General features: G+C 30.6%; 1 protein-coding gene across 1 annotated transcript; it reads right to left on the bottom strand.

Moving 5' to 3' along the window:
• Positions 1 to 210: 210 nt before the first annotated feature.
• Osi10a (Osiris 10a) lies at positions 211 to 9,514 on the bottom strand. The gene is made up of 5 exons (XM_088258719.1): positions 9,450 to 9,514; positions 8,084 to 8,251; positions 5,700 to 5,881; positions 2,640 to 2,861; positions 211 to 440 (listed from the first exon to the last, which is right to left on the bottom strand). The coding sequence occupies exons 1-5, from the start codon at positions 9,512 to 9,514 to the stop codon at positions 211 to 213; spliced, it is 867 nt and encodes a 288-aa protein (XP_088114845.1).
• Between the last annotated feature and the right edge of the window lie 8,189 nt (positions 9,515 to 17,703).

Raw genomic sequence — 17,703 nt, 5'->3', positions numbered from 1 at the left:
CACACATATGTGTAATATTTTTTTCGGATAAAAGAAGTTTTATAAATTTTCACAATCTTTACAAAAAAATACCCTTTTAAAATAAAAAAATATTATCATGAATTTAAAAAATATTTTGAATTCAAAATAAATATATTATTTTGCCTATATTCACAATCTAAAGAATGCTCTTTCATTTTTTGATGAGCAAAATCCAGATTTTTTTTTTAATCAGTGTCGATCATCCCATGAGAAATTCCTGATGCTTGCTCCGTTCCTGTCGTGATTCCTTTTGGTCACAAAGAGTTTTTCCAGTCTATCCCTTAGATCCTCGGGGTTGGTTGGCTGACCAGAATATGCGGAAGCCTGGGAATAATAAGGGTCTACGGAATCCTCAGCATTCTGTTGCTCAGCGTTCTTGTAGAAGTCAGATTGATAACGATTACCATACACCGAAAGACCTGAAAAACGATTGTGCATTATTTTTAAAATATCAACACTTTAATAGTGATACTTTCCGGATAGAATACTTTAAGAGTTTACTCGCAAATGTGTGTATTTTTTAACAAATAAAAAATGTTGCAACATGAATCGATTCTCTGCATAACTTCATCATACACTTGTTTTTTAACACATTTTTATCTCTATTCTAACTTTTTTTCCGATAGAGCATAGGGTACTGCACCAAATCGCCGCAGCAACATACAATAAAGTAATAAAATCAATTGATAAAATTGTATAAAAAGTGCCTCAACTTGAGGTGAAAAATGCTTTGTTGGGTAAAGTTATCACTTAACCCAGCCAAATACCAGGTTGTAAAGCCGGTTAGGTTCAGACATCCAAACACCTTCATATGTTAAAAAGATAGGCAAGTAAAGATAAGTATTATATTAAAATGTCACCCGACTTTGTGCAATTCTACGATTACTTTAAAAATACTTTAAAGTAATGTTTCTTTAGTGTTATTCCACAAAGTGAATAATGAATGATCACTGGAGAATGGAGTATTATTTTACCATACCACAAAGTTAACAATGCTCATTATAAATAATAATAATTTACGAAAGTATGTTTTTCCATTTGGGGAATGAAGTCCAATGGGTGGTATGAAGTTTTTTTTTGACCGACTATCAAATTTTAGGTTTCGTAGAAGATAAATAAATGTAGTTTGAAGTATTGTGCTGCTTGTGGCAGAGCACTCACACAAGTCTGAGAACTTGCGCTCTAGGGATTATTAAATTTAAAAAAAAATAATTATTTCATTAGTTGACTCAGCGATCACTTTGTGGTAATATCTATGAGTTTTTGGTATTTGTTTTACTTGGTTTATACCAATATTTCTCAAAATCTGTTATGACACACACGTCTTTCGATTCATTTTTCATTTTGACATTCACATTTTCAAAATTATTATAGAGAACACATGTTTTTATACCAATTGTTTTTTCACCACTTGTTTTTATACCACTTAAGTATACTCAGGTGGTATAAAAACAAGTGTTTTCCATAATAACTTTAAAATGTCTTACCACCAAGTAAATGCCGAAACAATAAATAAAACACATTATCAAACATCATTACGGTATTTAAAAATGATGCGGAATGTATCTAAACACGTGTCACAATAGATTTTAACAAATACTGGTATATACCAAGTTAAACTAAAATATAAATATTTTTTTATAACTGAACACAGATCAATGCATCTTTTTATGAGAAGAATAAATGAAAGTCTGGTAATAGACAGGGCTAACAACCTTGTCCATTAGCAATTGTTAGAAGTGTAAAATAACCAGTCTTAACTAAGTATAGTAAAGTAAAACTAGTGAAACTCGAATTGAAGTTGGATATAAATAACCAAATAGCGACTGCCCAATTAATTTAATAAAATATTTAGTTACAACATTTTGAGTGTGTCCAAATACTTGTTCACAAAATCTGGATTATCTCCAATTACAGGAGTTATTTTCATATTATTTTTTGAAATCTCATCAAAGATGAAGAAGAATATGGAAGTCTGGGCATTTACGGGGCTTACGACCGTCATAGGCTGGTTTGAGTGATCACTTTACACACGTGTAACATTCACCAATTCTACCCATTATTGACAACCACACTACTCAAATTCTTGGAAGTTCTATATATATGAACCAATTTAGAAACCTTGTTCATGAATCACTAAAACTTCACTAGAGACATCTATTGGTGAGATGTAAAGAAGCTTTTTACTAAGCAGAAACTCTTTTATTAGTATGTGAGATCCGAATCCCGGATTATAATCACACACATGAGAAACGCCAGAAAATACCATTTTCATTTTTATTATTAAGCTTTTAATCTCACATACTAATATAAGAGTTTCTGCTTAGTAAAAAGCTTCTTTACATCTCACCAATAGATGTCTCTAGTGAAGTTTTAGTGATTCATGAACAAGGTTTCTAAATTGGTTCATATATATAGAACTTCCAAGAATTTAAGTAGTGTGGTTGTCAATAATGGGTAGAATTGGTGAATGTTACACGTGTGTAAAGTGATCACTCAAACCAGCCTATGACGGTCGTAAGCCCCGTAAATGCCCAGACTTCCATATTCTTCTTCATCTTTGATGAGATGTCAAAAAATAATATGAAAATATTTAGTTATTAAAAATTGTTTCTTACCTTGTCCGCCATAACCGCCATAACCCCCATATCCTCCGTGAGAGCCTCCATTGAGCGATTGAACCCCAAATACGCTTGCTGCCACAACAGCGATCTTAGACAAGATCAAAGCCTTCTTGGCGACCAGGACAATCACTCCAAACAGAATGGGGAGAAGTGTAGACAATTGGAATTTGAAGCCCAGAAGGAATGGTACTAGCAGGTTTTTTGCGAAAAGTCGAGCTGAAAATAATGAATTGAAATTATTTTAAGATACAAAAATGAATGTTGGTATTTTGTAAATATATGTACATATTTGGATAGCCATGGATCTTCTTTCAAGGATATCTAGAGGACGATCAGAGAATTCATGAATGCTGCAGAAAAAAAATTGATTCGAAGGCATGCCTAGGTGACGTTGCCTATGACAGAAGAACCTACAACCTGAGGATGTGACCTACAACTGATGTCAGTTACGACAAAAACTAGTCACTGCCCTGGTCGAATAAAATTTATGTGGATAAAACTAAATGATCGTTATTTTACTATGTAAAATTCAGTTCTTATATTTAATTAAATTTTTTGCCTCAATAGTGCAGTTGGACCATTTTAAATATAGATTTCATATTCCCTATAAATATTTTTAAAATTATTTACTGAGTAAAACTTAACCACTACTGTTGAAATCTATTATGACAACTGTTTTGATGCATTTCGTATCATTTTTAAACACCGTATGTGAAACTAATTCTTACTTTTATGTTTCTTGAGATGTTGAAGGTTAAAGAGGGTGTAGGAGCTGTTTCTTATTTTAATTAATTAATTAATTATTATAGTTATTATTAAATTTTAATTTCTTACCAATAGGAACGTAGAAAATAGGGAGAAGGCTAAAGTCATAGACATATAATTATTAACAGGCTAATTATTATTTACATTTTTATGAATTTCTATTGATTCAAAATATTGCAGCTTACGAATTTTCATGTTAATCATTTTAAGGATTTCTACGTTATTGCTGTTAAATTTGTTAAGCATAATTCTTGTTCCCTGATTCTTGTTTTGAATTTTCTGATAGTCATACCAATGAAGGAACTTCCACGTTCACAGTTTAATTGAAATAGTGGTTTTAACTAACTAAAATTTCTATTAAAATTGTATAGATTTTAGCAAAAAGTGACTATGTCGAATCAATTAATGAAAATTATTGAGTGGGTAGAATTTTTGAATGTTACACGTATGTAAAGTGATCACTTAAACCAGCCTATCACGTTCGTAGGCCCCATAAATGCCCAGACTTCCATATTTGTCTTCATCTTCGTTAAGATGTCAAAAAAAAAATTGTTGTCATATAATACGCTTTCGCTGAAAATAAACGTCACTGACATTTTCTTTCAATAATTATTTACTTTATAGCTTCGGAGATGTAATGCGATCAAACATAAAACTATTGTTCTCTCACAACCGTTTCTTCATCCGGCAGAGAAAGGCTAGAAAGATTTTGGAAAGTGCCAACAGATGGCGGTGTTATCCGGAAACGCGTTTGTTAAGGCTTCGCAAATTCTGAAACGATAGACAAAGCCTGTGGGAAAATGTATACTGGTTACGGCATCCGGTGGGAAAACCAATTTGGCGAGTTCGCAAGTTTTATTGTATGGATTACCAAAATTAGATGCTATCGGTTCCATTGTATTGTACAATAAATTAGATTACAATGCAGCAGTGAGAGTGAATTAAGAAATTTCTCTTATTTGATGAGTTTAACAAGATTTTGCTCAAAAAATTACCAAATTGGTTTCACAAAGTTTTTTAAACAAAACATGCGAACTTGTAAATATTACTATTAATTCACAATATTCAGGGTATGTCCTAACTCTTTTTCGCAAGTCTGGATTAATCCAATCAGGAGTTATTTTAATTTTCTAACATCTCTATAAAGATAAAGAAGATTATGGAATTCTGGGTATTTACAAGATCTTTGTTCTTTATATATAAAGGCCAGTTAATGATCACTTTTTACATAATTAATTCATTTTAAAAAATAAAATTATATTTTCAGGCATCTTGCAGTATGTTTAAAAAAATCGGTCAAGAAACTTCATACATTTGACCAAGGGTCTTTTGTAAATAAAGCTTAAATTAAAAACTTAAGTCAACGTTGAATTCAACTGGGAGCTCAAAAATTTTTTTCATCATTTTATATATTTTAGTATGGAGAAAATAAAACTGCAAGTAGTAAACATCTTAAAATAGAATATGAAAAAGAGGAAATTAATTTTAAAGTATACCATATGGAATTATATCGTTCTGAAGGACTCTAAAATAGTAAATAAACAACAACTTTTATACTCTATGGCAAATTTTAAATTTCCGCCTCCGTAGTATGCTAGTTGTCCTGAGTTCGATTCCCAGGGGGGGGGGGGGTGTAACAAATATTTCACTGTAATATTTATTTAATTTTACCCTAGACCTCATGTGAGTAACGATCAAGAAAACACTGCTTCAAAACCATGCAGCGCCTTATGCAACATTTTGTGCCCATAAGGGTTAGAAGAAGAAAAATAATGTTTAATATGTCGATTTTATGGACATACTCGTACGCATAACCAATTGTATGCAACCTATTAATATCAGAGTTTGTACATAATGAATATGTAATTGGTACACTTAATTAGTGAATCTATAAAAAAATAATAAAAAATCTTTGAAATAATTTAAGGGCTGTCAAAATTTTAATCTAATATTTTATGGATATTTAAAAAAATCTGATTTTTTCTTATTGCATACAAAAATTCAGATAAAAGTAAAAAAGTGGTTATGGAATAAAATAACAATTTTAAAAAAAATTCCACTTGATATGCATTTTTTTCATCATCACACATCATCTCGACATCAGACTAGTCTGAAGATGTCGGTTACGACAAAACCAGTTTTTTTTAACAAAAAATAAAACAGTTGCTGGTAAAATAAAATTCACGTGAAAAAATACACAGTTGTTATTTTATTCTATAAAATGCAGTTCTACCAATAAATGTCAATACAAAACTGAAATCTAATAAAACTGGTTAGTCATATTATCACCTGTGCTGGGTTCGTGATCATGACTCTCCCTGTCTCTGATTCTCGGATCGATGACAAACTCCAGGACGCTGTTGGCTGTCAGGGTAGGCCCGATTCTCATCAGCAGACCAGGCTGGATATAGCTCATATCCCATTGCATTGCTCGTCTGCTCATCAGAGTACTGGCACCTTCAACGATGGACCTGAAATATAACGATTTTTTCCTCTTATTCTCACACTGGGGTACTTCTAGAATATTTGGTGATGGACTTACAATTTTGTATTTATTTACATTGGCAGTGACAGGTATATTTAAAGCTTTTAAATGTTAATTCGCAGTAAAATCGGGATACAATTTTATATTGTCCGCCTCCGTAGTGTAATGGTCAGCACGCTCGGCTACCGTTCTGGAGGTCCCGGGTTCGATTCCCAAGGGGGGTAAAATAAATATAAGTGATTTATTCACTGTAATATTTATTCAAAATTACCATGGACTGGTACCTGAAGCGGAGGGCTGATCACCCTTCCTTCGTGTGTAAACGATCAAGATAACACTGCGTTTATATGACACAGTGCCCTATGCACCATTGGGGTGCGGGTAAGGGTTTTATTATTATTATTTTTATTCACATTTTCAATAAATTTCGCAACTTAGTTTAAAAAAATGCTTAGCATGAGCAGATCTGTCAGGAAGCCTAGATGCTTCTGTATCAGATCTGGGCATGCGGTGGGACAGCTTTTAATATTCCTCTTATTGCAATTTTCAACTATGAAACATCTCAATCTCAACATCTCGATATACAATTTGAGAATGTCCAAATACTTGTTCACAAATTTGAAATATCTCCAATTATGGGAGTTATTTTTCATATTTCTTTTTGACATCTCAATAAAGAAGATAAAGTTTATGGAAGTCTGGACATTTACGGGGATTATGACCGTCATATGCTGGTTTAAGTGATAACTTTACACACGTGTAAAATTCACCAATTCTACCCATGATTGACAACCACACTACTCAAAGTCTTGGAAGTTCTTTGTATATGATTCAATTTCAAAACATTCGAATAACATCATCTATCTCAATAATGTTATTCGAATAATATTAATAAACCTAGGTTTAAAAAAATGTTTTTGAAATGTAAATAATCGTTGAGTAATTATACATTACAATATAAAAGCTCTTATGTACCTAAGTAGGGAAAAAAATGTTTCAAAATTCTCGATTAAAGTATTTTTGAGAATAAAACTTACTAAAATCTCGTAAAATATGTGTTCATCCTTATATTTAAGGGTTAATAAGGAATCAATTTACTTTCAGACATTGGATTGCTTACTCTACGGATGATATATAAATTGATATTAAAGTTGTCCGAACTTGAACCATAATATCTTTTAATTTTATACAAAGATGGATATCTAAGCATTTCAGGGCTTACGACCTACCATTTGGCTACCTTAATTTGTCACATTATATCAGTGTTTCTTAAAGTGGGCGAAACCGCCCCCTTATGGGCATTCTAGTAGACTTTTATAGGGTCAAGAAGCCCAAAAAGGCAGATAGAAGAGCTAAGAAGTAAGATATATATTTTTATTCCTTCCCTCATTCTATGATGGGACGTTTGGGCGATTTTATTTTCCTCATTGATGAGAAATTTTGATAGAGGGCGCCAGACAAAAATGTTTGGGATCCTGTGCATTTTACGCTTGTGCAACATTCATCACTCTGCCTATTATTGAACGTTCATATTGAATTAATTTTTGGAAAATATTTATTTGCATTACTGACGTTGCATTCATCAGTTATATACATGATATATAAATTACTCTACGTTTGAAGTTCCCTTAAAATAAACGACGCAATGCCGATAGCTATAATATGTTTTCTATCATTTTTATGAATATACCAAATTAAAAAATATTAACTTAAAAGTCAAATCAACTTCCTAATTGAAGTTGCCTTATGTGATGTAGCTCGCTTGAATTTCGGGCCAAATGTTTCAGGTTCAACTCACCGAGGGATCAAAACAAACCCTCTAGCAGCGCACTTAACATTTTCCTTTCAAGTATTTAACAATTAAAATAACATTGCTTCGATGCGTTGCAATGACCTACTCAGCATTAGGAAGGGTAAGGGTTAGAAATATTAGAAAATATGAAGATTAATCTTATTTTATATGATATATTGCGGTTGATTACTAGTACTTAAGACAGTAGCGGACACCTAGGTGGTTGGAGCGCCACGTGCAACTCAGTCAAGGTAAAACTGGAGAAGAGTCAAAGCTTCGACAAGGGTCACAACCCTCAGTTATGAGGACCAACACGGAGAAGAAGATAATACACAATAATCTTTCACGAAGTTTCACTTCTTGTTACTAAAAAACAATTTGAAACAATTTACTTACTTTAAATCCATTGGGTCTCTATCCAAAAAGTTACTTATATCCCTCGGTCCTGCGTCATCCCTTTTCAATTGCACACCGTCTGCAATGCTGAATTCATCCCTTTCTTCCAAATCTTGAAGCTTTCTCAAAGCTTGTTGTCCAAAGCACGAAATCAAACTACCCGAAGGCCTGTCAGGTTTTAAGCACACATTCAATTCACTCGATTTAGATATTGTATTCGTCGGTAAATCATTTATAAGCTGAACCTCCTTGGTATATGACACTAAAAATATTGTTATTATAATAGGGGTTAGTTTGTTTAATAAATATTTATTGTTTGCACCCATTTTTCTATTATTAATTTAAACACTTGTTGTAATCAAACACTTTTCAAAGGAGTTATTATTAAGTTTTAATTGCTTTAGAAGTACCAGGAAAACATGAAGTCAGTTTGGTGATTTTTTTAGCAGTGACCAGTTTTCGCGAATTTCCGTCTCATATATATAATTTCCTTGGTCTCGTTCTGCTGAACATAGGCTATTGTCTGTCTGGGAAGAAAGTGAGAGAAAATTTAGTGCGACGTCAGATGTACTAAGAAGAATTATCTCATTTTTGATTATGTAAAGGAAGAGATGATGTTAAGATACAGAGTTTTGCGAAAGATTTACATTAAGTACCGCGAAATGGTCTCTCCATTGTTTTAAAGGAGTGTGCTTAATTATTTTTATTATCAAATGTTGGTTCCATGAGCCGACTGTGAGAAAAATCCAATCATCATTAGATACCTATAAAATTTTACTGTATTACATTTTCCATTTTTTTTTTGTTGATGTTTAATTTTCATTTAATTGCCAGTATATAGTATAAGGATTTTTTTTACAAAAAAGTAAAATTTACATTTCTTTGGTTTAAATTCTAGATGCCTCTACTAAAACGAAATATCTTTTATTTTATACGTATAAAATATGGAAAACCGAGTATTCCAAGACTTACTACCTGTCATTTGGCTGGTTTTATTGTAGTTTAAAAAATTCTCAATCGATTCGGCAGGCACTTTGTGTTAATATCTATTTATTTTTAATTTAAGTTTTAATTGGCATATACAACGTTTTTCTTAAAATCATTTTTGTACAGTTTTTGAAAATGATGCTGAATGCTTCGAAATACGTACACAATAGATTTTAAGAAAATGTCTTATTTACCAAGTAAAACATTCATTAAAAAAAAGTATTCATAACGTTAAGATATTTATATGTTATATGAGTAATAATAAAAAAAATAATATGTTGCTAAAGGTTTTAATATTACAGTTATATTACATCGCAATAGTTTTAATGACAAATATCAAAGAATGTATCCCCACAAAGGTCAATATTTTTTTATTTACCTGAGGAAATCCTGTATAATGTGAAAGTCTGCAATCAATGTCCGGAAGACCTTTCCTCTCTCCATTTAGCACGCTTTTTTACCTTACGATTAAACGCGCGGAAAAGGTGTTATTTTCAGTTGAATTTTATGGTACTTCCTTACTAAGATGTCTGTAGGCTTTGGAATATAAAAGACCTAATTCATAACCATATCATATTTTATCATAATGACGAATTTTTCAAATAAATATTGTAATTACGTAAGCGCAAACATTGTTTCGATTAAATGATTTTGTAAATTAAAAAAAATTAATATAATTATTCGTGGAAAAAGGTACCGAAACGTCGTTCTTCCACGTTACATGGAAAAAAAGCCATGTATATATTGTATGCGAGACTTGGTAATAGATTCCTTTATTAAAGTTATTATTAATGGTCCACAAAATTATGAAGCAATATAACGATATTTTTAGTATCATATTTTAACCACGAATCCACTGCTAACCTTTTTCACTTCCTACACGGTAGAAACTTTGTGGTGATCCCTATGCAATTGAACTTTACTACAGAGACAGACACCGTTTAAATAAATCATTAATCAAGCTTATTATAAGCTCTCAAAGAGACTTTAAGACCGCAACAAACGAAATATTAAAAGTTCACCTCCACCCCTTTTATCATATTTCAAGACTTTACTTTTAATGTCCGAGTAAAGATGAATAATTCATTAAAAATATCAAATGTAAGCTTACTCAATAACGCGTATTTATTATATTAAGCTAAGTAGGTACTAAGTTAAAAAAACGTTAGTTGTTCAAATAAAATATGAATCCTATAAACTTGTGCTCAAATTTATTTTTAGTACCACTTTCAAAACAGCGACAACAAAAAGTAATTGATAACTAAAATGGTGTCGTTTCTCTGAAAAAAAAATATAATGAATTATTAGCCCTGTTTACTATTGACAATGTTTATAAACCGTCACAATGTCAATGCGACACGTGTATCATTACGCTCCTGCCTTATTATATGTCAAATTTTTCACGGTTAAAAATGTCGTAAGTAACCAAACAATACAATTTCACTTTGAATGATTAAATTGTCAAGGTCCGTACTTCTTAACTACTCTGAGCACAACGGATGTCGTGAAAGTATACGCTTCAAGCGTAAAGAAAGGTGAACGAAATAGTAATATTTTTTTACAAAGACAATTATTTTTTCACGATCAAATTAACCCTCTCTTTGGCGCGGTATGTCTACAAGACACATGCCATTTTTTTCTTTTAACCCTCATCCGCACCCGATGGTGCATAGGGCACTGCATCATATAAACGCAGTGTTATCTTGATCGTTAACACATGAAGGAAAGGTGATCAGCCCTCCGCTTCAGGTATCAGTCAAGGGTAGTATTGAATAAATATTAAGTGTGAAAAAATCACTTATATTAATCTGACCCCCCCTGGGAATCAAACCCGGGACCTCTAGCAAGGTAACGGAGCGTGCTGACCATTACATTATGGAGGCGGAGGTATTTTGACCGCTTCACTATATCTTGAGTTAAGTTCAATGGTAAAATATTTTTTAAATTTTAAAGAGCCAAAGTATCCACAGTACAATAATTGGGGTTTGCTTTTGAGAGACGAGTTTCATTAAAAGAAAACTATGTAGAAAAGTTTAATTTAAATTAACTTTTTAAACAACATTTTGAGTGTGTCCAAAAACTTCTTCACAAATCTGGATTATCTCAAATTATAGGAGTTATTTATTTCATCATTTTTTGACATCTCAACAATGATGAATAAGAATATGGAAGTCTGGGGATTTACGGGGCTTACGACTGTCATAAACTGGTTTAAAAGATCAATTTACATACGTGTAACATTCAACAATTTTACCCGTCATTGACAACCACACTACTCAAATTCTTGGAAGTTCTAAACATATGATCCAATTTAAAATCATTAAACAAGATTAATTAGAATTTTCACTAGTGACAAATTTTCTGTTGGTGAGACAAAGAAGCTTTTTATTGAGTAGAAACTCTTATATTTGTATGTGACGTCCGAATCCTGGATTAAAATCACATACATGAGAAAATAATTTAGTATGCCACGTAAATATTTAGACTTCCATATTCTTCTTCATCCATGTTGATATGCCAAAAAATAATTTAAATGGTTAAACCTAGTCATTTCTTTTATTTAATTCTATAATGCATAGCTAACGCATCACAGATTGTATTACCCGGAATATTAAAGTATATATTTTTTTTATATCAGACACTGTATACTTTACTCTAAGGATGAGATATCAATATATAAGTTCTTTTATATTTTTTTAAAAAATGTAAGTAACATAGTATATAACCGATCACCGAGATTTTTATGTCTACCGGTTTCGAGACGTACCCGTCTCTACGTCAGGACAATCACTCACACAGCATGCAAATCACTACCACAGGACAATCACTACCACAGCATGTAGTAGTTGCCCAGACGAAGAGACGGGTACGGCTCGAAACCGGTAGACAAAAAAATCTCGGTGAGTGGTTATATACTAACATTACCAACATTTTTGAAAAAATATTAATGTAAAAATGACTAACTATAACGTAAATGTATTATTTTGAAAAATAGAAATACTTTTATTTGATCCACTTACATTTTTTTTGACAATCAACTAGTTTCGGCAACAACCTGTTGTTCGGCAACAACCGAAACAAGTTGGTTGTTAATAAAAAGTGGAACAAAAAACAAAGTATTTTTATGTCTCAAAATAATATTGATCCACAAAGTTAATGCTTTCAATATTCAAAACTAAAAGTAAATGCTTTAAATATTAATAATACGAGTAAATAAATAGTCACGACTTGATATGAAACCTGTATCTTCCATACCTCCTTACATTAAAGAAGATGTAAGTCTGAGCATCCTAGGACTTGCGATATTAGGGCCAGACAAATTCCAGGTCGAAAACCCTGGGGTGCTCAACCTTCCATTTTCTTTCATATAAAGAGGTACGACAGATGTTTTATACCAAGTTGATATAACTACAATTTGTAACGTATGTAAAGTGACTTGTCGCCAAAGCATTTTTACGCATGCTTTGGCAATACACGAATACGTATTTTCTTCACCATTCTAACGCGTGATTTGCCCCTACGAACGTAGTCTGTCTCGCTTATGTCACGATCCCAAGGAATGGAATGATCATGAAAGTAAAGAATAATGTGTACACTAAAAAAATCACTAAAGTTTAAAACAAAACACTTTGATTTAAAAAAAAATATTTAGGAGAGGTCAAGAAGCTTAGTGCAATATCTATGAGTTAATAGAAAATTTATAATATACTTAATAATTCAATCAAGTCATCATTATTATCAATGATTTCTTTTACAAAAAATGTTATTTTTAACCCCCCCTACCCATATTTATTATCCTATATATACACCTAAATATATTTTTGTTCTTTAGTTTTAATTTGTACCAGAAGATGAAAACAATGGTCGTTTTCGAAACTAATCGTAAATAAAAATAAAACTCAATAAAGTGAATTATTCAAGTGTTTTATTTTAATAAAGAAAATTTACGTTTTCATTGGGGTTATATTTTATATAGAACGAACGTATAGTTTTTTATGATTTTTGTTTTTTAATTCTGTGTACAATTGTTACTTGAATTTAATGAAATATTAAACGTAAATTAAACATCATAACATTTGATCATAAAAAACATTTTTATTTATGGTATTTATCAAAAAAAAAAAAAATTCTAATTAAGATACAAATGTCCATACATATTTTAAATATTTGTGTAGCACAATTGTTAATTACATTCAATGAAAATCATATATTAATCAACAAAACATTTTGATAAAAAATACAATATTATTATTACCAGGATGTTTTTAAATAATACATTTTTATTTATGGTATTTATCAAAATGTTTAAATTATTGTTTCTCTTAAAGATTAAAATATTTTCAAATATTTTTATTGAATTTGTTACGTTCGCCATCTAACGAGTGATTAGGAAAGTAATAGCTCCAACAGAAAGACTTTCCACAAAACAAAACCATTTTGTCTGGTTTTGTTACTGCTTTCCTCGTTAGGCGACGCTAGGATGAATGCTTTAGTATTTGAATATGAAAGTTTTATTTTTTTTATTGTATTTAAAAACTGCGTCAAAATACGTCACTTTATAAAATATTGTCCATTGTCACATTTATCTTATCGACATGGGTCTACGTTGATTATAGAGAAAATCGTTATACAAATGTTATATCAACGTTTTTGCAATTTTATACATCTATAAAATACATGGAGCGAACGGATAACGAGAAAATGACTAAGAAAATATATGTAGCGAATGTAAGCGGGGAAGCAGAACGAAGATGACCGAAAAAGACTTGGCGAATCCAGATCAATCAAAACCTAAAATCTGTTGTCAAAAGTGTGCGTAATCGGTATGATTAAATCCCGAATAAAAAAATTAATTATTAGATGCATGGATGTGAAGGAAGCGAGGAGTGTATGACAGGACAGAAGACTGTGGCGTTCCATCCTTTCTGCCTACGCCGTCGGGGAAACGGCGTGATGGTAGTAGTAGTAGAAGATGAAAAAACATCTAGATTTTAACACCAAAATTAAATATTAATTCTTACACCTTGATATTTTACTACTTTATTTAACACCTTGAGAGTTAAAAGAAATACCCATCTTCCCAGCACAATAGATATATACAGGTCACAGTACCTTCAACAGCATGAGATGGTTCTAATCCCTAGCTGAAATAATTAAAATAATTATTGTCATTTAAATACATACGTGACATTAAAAAAAACACAAAACATATCAAGTGCTTATAGAGTTTATCTCAACGTGTATGAAGGAGAATATGAAATATTATTTTTTGAAATCTCATCAAAGATGAAGAAGAATAGGCTGGTTTTATTGATCACTTACACACGTGTACGGTCGTCAGCCCCGTAAATGCCCCGACTTCCGTATCTTCATCTTTGATGAGATGTCAAAAAATAACATGAAAAATACCTCCTGTAATTGGAGATAACCCATATTTGTGAACAAGTATTTAGACACACTCAAATTGGTGTAAATGAATCTGAAATTTTGGGCATTTACAGGGTTAGCGATCTATCATCAGTTTAAGTGATTTTTTATTTATGTATAGAATTCACTCTCCTTCCCATGATTAACAGCCGCAATAATCAAATTTATGGTTAAAAAAATACTGGTCCAAATATAAGTTTAAGAAAAATTTTAAATCATGTTTTTAAGCATCCCCTGATATATCGACGGCATCTGATAATATAAAGTTTATCCTAATATCCGGATATTGGTCTGTCCTATGGATCTGAGAGGGTATTTTGAAGTAGGATTTTTCTACATCTTTAACAAGAGTGGCCTTGCTTACCTTAGTTCGCTTTAAATCAGTTTGTAATGTATGTGTTAATTTTAATTGAATAAATGGAATTGAATTAAATTGAATATGTAAAATGATTCGGGAAGAATCTAACATACATTTTATATTGGTATCTGCTAAATAAAAAATAAATAAAAAAAATTAACTCAACCATAGACGGTGCCAAGAGCTAACATGGGAAAGAATATCGCTCACTCCTTTCATGAACGTCAAAAGTCAGAAAACTTGATTTTTCAGAAGAACGATTTTAAAGTTTAAAAATATAATATAATGTATTTAAAATTAATATCAAGCCACTTACTGAACTTTTTACTGTGCAACAGATCTTTTTAGGTAAAACCTGAAGATTTTTTCTCCATTTGAAAAATATTAAGTATATTTAAAAAAATAATAATTAAACGATACCTTTTCTTCAAAATGCCAATACAACACTTTCTGCCCTGTAGCGGGTAAATATTAAGTTGAAAATATGCCTCTTTTTCTGGGATATAGTACATTTTCTGGGCATTCCGAAAACATGCAAAACTGAAAATTGACGATTCTTGAAAGGAGTAAGCGATATGTCACAATTGTTTTGTTGTTGCTGTTATGTTTAAACGAGACACATTATTTTTAACAATACCATAATGTTATCTAGCTATTTGAAAGAACTAACTTGGACCTACATAGTGCATGGGTGCGTCACTTGACCCGGTCATATAAATTAGTATAAAGAATACACCTCCACGCCTCTGAATCGCTAAGCAGTTTGACTAACGGAATCTAAATCATATGTGATACATCTTAACTTTAAGAATTCTAATTTATTCGATTTAATATATTGTATCTAACCCACATACTCAAAATATAAACATATAAATATAAATCTAAAAAATATTACTATTCATGGTGTCACAGCTTGATTTGTAGTACAATTTTGGGTACAAATTAAAGATTTTGAGATCGAACTGACAGTACAATATTTATTTGGTGTGACATCATATGTTTGCCTCCATTTTGTAATGGTTCGTGTGTTTAGCTACCATGCTGGAGGTCCAAGGGGGGTGAAAATACACATATATATAAATATATATATATAAATATATATATATAAATATATATATATAAATATATATATATATATATATATATATATATATATATATATATATATATATATATATATATATATATATATATATATATATATATATATATATATATATATATATATATATATATATATATATATATATATATATATATATATATATATATATATATATATAATATAAATATATGTATATATATATATATATATATATATATGTATATATATATTTATATATATATATATATATATATATATATATATATATATATATATATATATATATATATATATATATATATATATATATATATATATATATATATATATATATATAAATATATATATACACCGCAGGACAAAAAAATTTACGAGTTTACTTGCTACCGCACGCCTTGACTTAACAGTACAATATTTATTTGGTGTGACATTATATGTTTGCCTCCATTTTGTAATGGTTCGTGTGTTTAGCTACCATGCTGGAGGTCCAAGGGGGGTGAAAATACACATATATATAAATATATATATATAAATATATATATATAAATATATATATATAAATATATATATATAAATATATATATATATATATATATATATATATATATATATATAATATATATATATATATATATATATATATATATATATATATATATATATATATATATATATATATATATATATATATATATATATATATATATATATATAAATATAAATATATGTATATATATATATATATATATATATATGTATATATATATTTATATATATATATATATATATATATATATATATATATATATATATATATATATATATATATATATATATATATATATATATATATATATATATATATATATATATATATATATATATATATATATACACCGCAGGACAAAAAAATTTACGAGTTTACTTGCTACCGCACGCCTTGACTTTACTGAACTCTTTTTCTAAGAAATCCTTTATTGATACCTCTTTCTTTTGTTCAATAAATTGAAGACACTTTGTGTCACCTTTCTACAATATTTACATTTTAAAATGTCTCAACAATTTTGTTTTACCCGCGTTTGAGGGAACATAACACAACAATCATGGAAAGTGCAAAGCAAATGTCGATAGCGATAAAATCCAAAATAATCACACTGTCGCAACAAAACATATCTAATTGTAAAATATCTCGTCGAGTTGGGTATTCAGAAGGTGCAGTGAGGTTTTTATTTAAAAAATTCCAACAAACTGACTCCATAGAACGGAAAAAAGGAAGCGGATGGGGGCGCGCGACATCTGCCCGAGATGATCGATTAATAAAAAAAATTGTTATGCGCGATCGATTTTTAACGGCACTTAAAATACACGCAGAGGTGCAGTCTACTAGCTAATCAACATTTTCAGTAAAAACAGTGTTCAGGCGGCAGTTGGAGCATGGTTTCCAAGCACGAAGTCCCGCAAAGAAACCATTACTGACGAACAAAATGCAGAAGGCTAGACTGGATTGGGCGAAGGAGCACCAGAATTGGACCTTGGAGGATTGGCAAAATGTTATTTTCTCCGATGAATTAAAATTCAACCTTTTTGGTCCAGACGGCATAAAGATAGTTCGACGAAAACTTGGGGAAAAATACCATCCGTCGTGCGTCCCTCGAACCGTTAAACATTCACCCTACGTCATGATTTGGGGGTGCATGACAGCGTACGGTTTGGGACCTTTAAATTTTATACAGGGTACGATGA

Source organism: Brachycentrus maculatus, unplaced genomic scaffold, assembly GCF_059751285.1.
Source record: "Brachycentrus maculatus isolate JH-2025_06_01 unplaced genomic scaffold, ASM5975128v1 h1tg000102l, whole genome shotgun sequence".
In the NCBI taxonomy this organism is placed as follows: Eukaryota; Metazoa; Arthropoda; class Insecta; order Trichoptera; family Brachycentridae; genus Brachycentrus; species Brachycentrus maculatus.
Note: the sequence above shows the minus strand (reverse complement) of the source record. Positions and strands in the feature narration are given on the sequence as shown.